This window comes from Helianthus annuus, chromosome 15 (assembly GCF_002127325.2).
Source record: "Helianthus annuus cultivar XRQ/B chromosome 15, HanXRQr2.0-SUNRISE, whole genome shotgun sequence".
In the NCBI taxonomy this organism is placed as follows: Eukaryota; Viridiplantae; Streptophyta; class Magnoliopsida; order Asterales; family Asteraceae; genus Helianthus; species Helianthus annuus.
Window position 1 is genome coordinate 36,474,900 of NC_035447.2, and position 9,307 is coordinate 36,484,206.

The 9,307-nt window shown below is 36.3% G+C and overlaps 1 protein-coding gene across 1 annotated transcript; it reads right to left on the bottom strand.

The window, feature by feature from the left end:
- Positions 1-1,129: 1,129 nt before the first annotated feature.
- LOC110913564 lies at positions 1,130-7,599 on the bottom strand. Its single transcript, XM_022158384.1, has 2 exons — positions 6,976-7,599; positions 1,130-1,528 (listed from the first exon to the last, which is right to left on the bottom strand). Exons 1-2 carry the CDS (start codon positions 7,597-7,599, stop codon positions 1,130-1,132), a joined length of 1,023 nt encoding a protein of 340 aa, XP_022014076.1.
- Between the last annotated feature and the right edge of the window lie 1,708 nt (positions 7,600-9,307).

The following is a 9,307-nucleotide window of genomic DNA, read 5'->3' on the forward strand; positions in this document are numbered from 1 at the left end:
TACGTGGTGTCGAGATAACCAATCTATTCCTAGAATAACATCAAAGTCACACATATGTATTGGAAATAGGTCTGCCTTACACACAATAGATTCAATACAGATCGGACAATCTTTATATACGTAAGTGATTACGGATGAAGTTCCTATGGGAGTGGAAATGGTTAAAGTATGATCTAAGAGAGTTGGTCTTATCGGAAGATACTTAGTAAACGAGTGGGATACTAAAGAATGGGTCGCTCCTGTATCGAATAACACATAGATACTACGTTCACCAATCTGAAGGGTTCCAGATACAGTACCTGGAACATTAGCAGCGTCAGTAGCAGAAAGTGCGAAAACTCTTCCTCCAACATTGGGTTGATTATTCTTCTTAGTATCTTTCTTAGGACATTCCTTGATCATGTGTCCAGTTTGGCCACATCTAAAGCATGCTCCTGTACTTCGGTGACATACGCCCTGATGTCTCTTACCACAAGTATTACATAGAGGATATGTAATCTGATTCGGGTTTATTAGTGGTTGAGCTCTAATAGGTTTTGCATACAACTGAATCTGGTTTTGAGCAGGCCTCGGGTTTTGAAGTCTAGGTTGCCATGGACGTGCTTGATTTCCAGAGTTTTGATTTCCTTGCACTTTACGATCTTGATGCTGTGGCGTAGTGGATGATTGGCCGATTTCTTGCTTAAATTGGCCTTCCCTATTTCTCTTCTTATTATCCCCAGTTCGAGATAGGAATTCTTTCCTTTCGAATTCAAAAGTTTTGATTGCATCAGCAACTTCGGTGATATCCTTAAATTTCATGTACATGATCGACTTCCGAATTCGATCATTAACTGCCCACTTGCATTTTTCTGCCTGGACTTCTGCTGATCCTGCAACATCTCCTACAATACTAGCCAACCTTGAAAATCGAGTAATGAACTCAGAGGCTGGTTCATCACTCCCCTGTCGAATTATTGCATACTCCCTGATATAAGCTTCTTTATCAGCGGTCGAAAAATACTTATCGTAAAAGATATTACGAAAGTCGACCCATGAAAGATTAGCGTCAAAATCATCCCCTCATTTGACTTGCTTATATCCTTCCCACCAAGTTTGTGCGTCATCTTCCAATTTGTAGGTAGTCGGTCTAACTTTGTATTGCTCCGGAACTCCAAGAACTCCGAAGATTTTTTTCAACATGAGCTATCCAGTTTCTTGCTTCGACTGGATTAGTAGCGTGACTAAAGGATTTCGGCTTTTGTTTTTGGAATTTACTAATCCATATGTCTATACTATAAGTAATATTGTTAGTGGTATTCTCACGAGTTTCACCACCAGAGGTTGGATTAGTGTTAGTGCGTTCTGGATGACGAGTTTGTTGAATAACGGCCTCAGCTGTTTGGGCAACAAGGTTTGGAAGCAACCCAGCAACAACCTGGTTGATAACATTAATTATGTTTGGATCAACTGGAGTCTCATTCGAAGAACTGTTGCTACGTTCATGGTTAGTATGAGTATTCCTACGTGGCGGACGACGAGGAGGCATCTATAAGAATAGACATAGGAGTTAAACCAAATAAGAGATCAAATTGAATCCTATCATAGATATCTACCCATTCCTCACAGGTCTTAATTACTATCTTCAAGTTTTCTACAGGAAAGAGCCTTTGCTCTGATACCATAGCTGTAACACCCCAACCCGGAAGGGCTGACATGTCACAATAACGGTAACATAAACAAAAGTCATAATTCCATTTATTTATTTGATAAGGATACAACCACACGACTATTAAATTAAGATTAATATACAAGCGAAGACATTCATCTTAATTAACTAACATCTTCAGATTTATTCCTAGGTTTTATTCTTCTCTCTTTTCCCCTCCTAAAGTAACCTGTGGACCTGTATATACAAAAAGTTTACGGAATGAGCCGAATGCTCAGTACGGAATTTTAGGCTCAAATAACAAATAACGCTTTATATGAAATCTTATCCGGATAGAACTTTATGCGACAATGATACGATGCAAGAACAAAATTTCATCATCATATCTTACGGATGTACCCATGAGCAAACTTAAAACGTGACAATACACAGGTAGCTACTCCTGCATAATTATCACATGAGATGGCGAATTGGCATACCCGTTATCCACCTCTTTATACTTAAATTCTAGGATCGATCCATACGCCTCCTAATACCCTTATGTACCACACTTGTACTTAAGAGACGCCGTGAACTGATCTCTCCGTCACGGATGGAGCACATGATGTCGATGCCGCAACAACATGCTCGTGGGACACTCCACGAGAAGCGATACTCAGGGTATCAGAGTACAATGGTCTTATTCACATAACTTATAAAACTTATTTTCATAACAAAACGGAACATATATTGGAACATGCGATAATGAGTATAACGACATAATACTATCGCATGACATGAAAGCTAAATCAAATGATTAGGATAGGAATTTAACGGACTGTCAAATGAATCGATAATCAAAGACGTGAGGAGTTATTAACAGATATAGTAATTTAGTGGTTTATAACAACTTGAATATGAAACAATAAAGAGTGGGGTAAGGATCCGTACCTTAATAACTTCAAAGTGAAGCTACCTTGTGCTAATATTTTAGATTTATATGGGCAGAGTTTCGACTACTGATTAATCTTTTCACCTAATAACATGCACACAAACTAGGTTAGTAACTTAATACAGCATTTACGTCAATTCACGAGATCAAACCCTCACAACTATTATCAAGTGCAATACTTAATAATTCAATCGGATTCACAACGAGTAACAGAGCATAGTCCGAATTCGAACAACACTCAAATATTCAAGTTGAAATCACGACGAATAATCAAAGTAGAAGCTCAATTTGAACAGCACTCAGACAATCGTTGGATAGTTATAATCGATCGGACGTTGAATCGTAATAGCGATCGAGTTATTACCCTGATTGCGGCAGCGTTTCGAGGTGTGTGTGTGTTTGGGTAGTGGAAGAAGTATAACTCGACGTCAATTGAGAATTTGAGCGTCGTTTTTGTGCACAGAAGCAAGTGCCAATGTTCTGCTATTTATACTCGATTTTGCTCCTGCTTACGGACCGTAAGCCTAAGCCCTTACGGTCCGTAAGGGACACCTATACTTCTTTGGCTTGCCCTGCACGGGACTAGCTTTGATTGGTCGGAAGTTTGGTCCAATTATATTTAGACAACGTTTTGAGTAGATAATCGTCAACTAGGGTTTACCCCCCTTGAGTTTTAGGGGTCCTGATCCTGATTCTGATTGCTCTGAAACTTTCAGGGGTTGTGCAGAATTACTTGGGTGTCTTAATTAGGGTTTTCTAGTGGTCTATTATTCTTTTTATTTCTAGAATAATGATTTTAAATTTATGGGCATTACAACAACCCTACATTTTGTATCCGAATGATTTTAGTAAAGAAGAAAGAAGGTGTCTTTCGGGTGATCTTACGTTCTTGTATAACACTTTAAAGGATAATGATACATTTAAAAAATTGGATGGAATGTGTGACCTTGCTCGTGTAAAGGTGGAAACTAGAAAACATAATACTTTTCCTTTGGTCTATCGGATATTGAAGCTAGAGTTGGTTTTACCGCTTGGAATCGTAACCGTTAAACACATTTTTTTAAATGAAGCTTATCAAGACGGATTTACGTAATCAAATGGGTGAGGATTATTTGAACAATGCTCTAATTTGTGCTGTTGAAAGAGAAACTTCTCATAAAATAAAAGAAGAGGATGTAATGGCTCGATTTCAAGCTTTCAAAAACCGAAGAGGAGAAATCTATTAGTTATGTGTTTAACTTTATTTATTATCATGTTTTTATTTTTGTTTCGTTTACATTGTATGAAAGAACATTATTTTTTTTTACGTTACTCCTGAAATTTCAGTTTAGATCCGCCACTGTACACACATACATACATACTTAGATAGACATATTTACACACACACACACACACACACACACATATATATATATATATATAGGGGTAATTACTTTTTGAGTCCTTGTGTTTTAGTGGTTTTAACTAGTTGAGTCCAAGAGCAAAAAGTTAACGACCTGAGTCCCTATAAGCATTTTCATTAACCATTAGAGTCCTTTTGAGTCCAAATTTTAACCTTTTGAGTCCAATTTTTTGGACTCAAATCGTTATAAAATGAACAAAATTGGACTCAAAACGTTATAAAATAAATGGCTAGGGACTCAGGGCGTTAAACTTTTTGGTTTTGGACTCAAGCGATTAAAACCACTAAAACATAGGGACTCAAAAAGTAATTTACTCATATATATATATATATATATATATATATATATATATACCAACATACACATACATTTACCTAAATACACACATAGGACGAGACAATCATTACAAAATACTAATTATTACGAAAACAAAAAGAACAACTTTAAATCACTAAATAAGGTTCATATTTAAATATTATGTTTCTTACATTCATATGTGTATTATATATACATAAAAACCCAGTGGAGAGTTCAAATGAGAAGAACTAAAAATTAAGAATAAAAAGAATAAAGGATACAAAGGTAATTTGAACAAATCATTTAATGATTCTATTATTTGTTTTTGTTATTCAAATTAATGAACTCTAATCATTTAATGAGCCTATCTTATAAAATAGTTGTGCATCTTACACAATAAAAACAATCATGTACATGATTTTACATTTTCAACGTTTCCTACACCATTAAAACAATATGTTGGTGTAGGATACATAATGTGTAGGACTCAAACACTTTTAAATAATTTTGCGAGTCGTAATAAAATATGTGTAGGACACAAAATTTTTAAATAATTTTGTCACTTCTAATAAAATTTGTGTAGGAGCCAATACATTAATGATGGTGAAGGAGGAATTTATGATTGCATTAAAAAGATTTGTGTAACTTTTTAAAATATTTATTAATATTCTACATCAAAATGTCTATACTACCCTTAGTAATTAAAACATTAATTAAAAGTGGACAAAAATGATATATTGATTCACAACCATTGATCAATAAAATATAGGGCCTAGATTAATCCATTTTTTCTTCTTTTAAGAAGATTTTTCTCAAATGAACCTCTCCAAAAAACCCATATATTTATACCTACATATAGACTACATACATGTAGGTAATTTAACCTATACATAACCTACATATGTGTAGGTTATATAAAAAAATGATAATTTTCCAAATTTTGCTTTGAATTCTAGTGTGGAAAACAATAAATCTTACATTTGTAACATTTTCATTTACTTTTTGATTTTTTAGGATTGAAAAAAATGGGTGATTCATTTTGTTCTGCGTGTTCTCGCAATATTTCGTGTTATGCATAGAAAATTTCCCTACATATATACATAATACGCACTAACTAAACAACTTAAAAAAGAAATTGAAAGAACACTAACCGATCCTGAAGAGGTGAATCCGATTTGGTGGAGATGGTGGTCGAGGTGCTCTGGTGGTGGTGAGAAGCTAGTTCACAAAACACAAATTAATCAAGAAATTATGGGAAAAAAACCTTCTGCAAATAAGAGAATAAATCAACAATGCTAATTTATTTAGGGCAAGAGATGGCGGAATTGAAGAGGTGGAAGTGATTTTTTTTTCAGGAGAGAGGTGAAGAGTTTTGGGGGAAAATGGGCAATGGTGGGAAGAAATCCCGCTTAATGGTATTGTGTCTACGTTAGGGTTTTAGCGGCGTCATATGTCGCTGCTATTGGTCAAACGGGTCGCTGCTATTGGTCAAAATAACCCCAGCCGTTGGACCAGGATTAGAAATAAATTGTTGGGACACCACGTTCCGGATCGAACCATTTGCGACGGCAAATAGGTTGTCGTCGCTAATGGTGGCGCCACTAAAACTCGATATTCTTGTAGTGGTTGTGGGTGTTGATCATGGCTTATGTTTTTATGGTGTTCATTAGAATAAGAGTAAATCATACTTTTTTTTAAAGGAAAAATTCATTAAAACACAGGCAGCCCGAACCCCAAACTAAAACAAAGGGACGGACTAACCGAAAATTACATCATATACAAAGGAGAAGTACACCAATCGCTCCAAACTAAATTCTTATGTTTGGACCTACATTTCAACCAAAGGAATCCTACGGCTTTCACCTCCCCGACAATCTCTATACAACACCCTTTACCATCTGAAAATTTTTTTTCATTTCACGCTGTCCAAATGCACCAGCAAGTAACCATAACGATCCCTCTGACGATGACCTTAGCTTCCGAACCAAGCCTGAGGCCATTGTGAATATCCAGAAGGTCCCCGAATGAGAACGCTAAAATTGGAAAAATGTTGAGCCAATCACTGATTTTACACCACACTGAATCCACAATTCTACAAGCCGTAAATAATGATCAACCGTTTCAGTAACCTCGTCACAGAGAATACAGTCCGTCGATTCCACTGGGATGTTCCTCCTCACCAGAGCCTCTCTTGTAGGGATCCGATTAAGGTTCGTTCTCCAAATAAAAATTTTGCATTTAGATTGAACCCAACCACCTTTCCACAGTTTAAGGACTTGATCCGAATCCGGGGGTTTAGCAAGCAACGATTTGACAGAGGAAGTAGAGAACTTCCCAGCTGCATCCGGTGCCCACAACCATTTGTCTCTATTACTCGAAATTCGAACCGAATTCAGCTGAGTTAAACAGTCCTATAATTCCCTGGTTTCATCAAAACTCAACTCGACACTGGCCCAACTCCACCTCCACTGCCCAGCCGAACCCACATCCGAAGCCCTGTCCGCTACCCAGCAGTTTTTTTCAACCTTCAATGCAAACAATCTTGGCCATCTGAACATGAGAGGAATCTCACCGAACCAAACATCAATCCAGAACCTGATACAATTCCCATTACCCAGAACTCCTTTGAAATAACTGTTGATTCTTTTTCCCTAAATAAGCAATTTCTTTTCTAACCCCATAATGTTTTTCCATACCCCAGTTAAAGAAGAATTACACGGAAAGAACGACCATCTCCTAGAATTGCCATGGCAAGCCATGATAACTTTCCTCCATAGACTCTCCTCTTCCTGCCTAAATCTCCACAGCCATTTAACCAAAAGAGCGTCATTCACTGTTTTGAGCTTACTAATCCCGAGACCGCCAAATTTGATCGACCGCGTGACATAATCCCAAGCAACCCAGTTTGTTTTCCTAACTTCGTCCGAGCCACCCCAAAGAAAGTTTTTCATGAGCGATTCAAGCCTCACGACCACTTTGACCGGAACCTTGAAAATGGAGAAGAAATAGATGGGCAAGCTTTCGAGAACCGACTTGATTAAAACAACTCGACCTCCAATGGAGAGAAAACGAGCTTTCCAATTAGAAAGTCGATTCCGGAAAATCGAAATAATAGGATCCCAATTACTGACTCGATTCATGTTGGCACCTAAAGGGATGCCTAAATACTTAAACGGAAAACCCCCTTTAACACAACCCACAATTTCCGCCATGCTTGCTAACTCCACATCTTCAACACCCACCCCAAAAAGGTTCGATTTACGTAAGTTTATTCTCAACCCAGAACAAGCATGAAAAACATGAAGAATTCTAGCGACCATCTTGATATTTTCTACCGACCACTCTCTCACAATGAGAGCATCATCCGCATATAGTAAATGAGATACTACTAACTTTATCCCTTTTAATCTACCACTTCACATACTTTAGCAACAATACACGAAATTCGTGTCTGTTTTAGCGTAAATTACGGATTTCCCTTATGTTTTATTGTTTCTTTTTTTCTCAAAGTAAAAATTAGTTAACCAGTATTAAATCTAGGTAAATACCATTATACCCTTTTATATTTATAGTTTAATTTTACTCTTAAACTTGTAGTTATTTGTTTATCCCAACAGATATTTTAAGGTTTTGGTGATATCGAGATAAAGTACAATCATAGATTTAATGTTATAGGTTGAGCTGTATTTAGTTTCGCCTACTTTTACATACTCAATAACTTTCTTTATGTTAATTTATTACTTATATCAATAGGTTAGCTTCTATTTTTTATCTCGTACATGTGTCTATAGTATGTATATTTGTACAATAAATTATAGTTAATATTGTATTAAAAACGAGTTTAATATAAGCTGTTAAAGCCCATAAATGAGCATGGTATGTCAAACATTACCTCACACCATCAATGAGCACTTATCTTTACATTGATTGAGAAGCTACCATCTCCGACTAACTCACACCACCATCTGACCACCATCAAACACTGTATATAGTGGAGAGTGTTAAAGTTGCTAGTTAACATGTTACCTTAGCGTCACGTAGGCATGAAGTCTTTTACAAAATCACACTTCCACAACGTGTCGTGGTCTTAACTAAAAAATAAATTAAAGGAAAAAGACATAAAAATCAAAATGTGTGATTAGTTGGTTTGAGTTGGCCTCACACCCCTCCCCTTCAACACTTGTTGCTCTGGTTGCGATGGGTTCCTTAGCGCCCCCTTTAACAATGGAATGCCTTTCACACAAACCTAGTCTTAGTTAATTTTTATGTATAATTTCATAAAGTAAAGACCATTAAGAACAAAAAACATGTATAAATTTCATTAAAAATATTTTTGAAGCCACAAATAGTTTAAATCATGGTTGTAAAACAAGGTTTCCAAGGCCGAGTACTCCCCGAGTAGTCGCTACAAGGTAGGCTGCCGAGGCGACTTTCTTTGACTCCGCCTAATTACTCGGAATCGGTCAAACGCGGTCAACCGAGGCCAAAATCGTATCTAGTCGGTCAACTTGGGCCGAGTTTGACTTTAAAAATAATAAAACATAATTTCTATGCTTATCATATTAAAGAATGAATATTATTTTCACGTATTTTGTTATAGATATTAGTAAATTTATGTTATTTGACGTGTATTTAATTTCCAAAAACTAATTTCTTTATAATTTAACATGTACGAGTACTCCCCGGGTACTCTCCGCCTAGGTCGAGTACTCTCAACTCCCCGGTCGACCGACTAGGGAGCGCCTAGCGACTTTTGCAACCATGGTTTAAATACAAAGATATACTAATCATCGTCATCGTCATTTACTAATATAGTAACATTATAACAAGTCAATAATTTAGCGTAAATTTTAGTTTAATAAACAATCTTGTTTTTAAATATAGTATAATTAAAGTGTAATTAAGACAATCTACACTTAACACTTCAATATCACAAGTTGCTTGATGACACAAAGATGCTTCAAATCAAATTCTATATAACCTTAACTTCAACTTAATATTCAAGATTCAAGTAGAAGCTAACAAGTC

Coding starts and splice junctions, on each gene's coding strand:
- LOC110913564 (XM_022158384.1), bottom strand. CDS start 7,599: ATGGTCGCTAGAATTCTTCATGTTTTTCATGCTTGTTCTGGGTTGAGA. Junction 1,529..6,975: donor GTAATTCTTCTTTAACTGGG/GTATGGAAAAAC, acceptor CTATTCTTATAG/ATGCCTCCTCGTCGTCCGCC.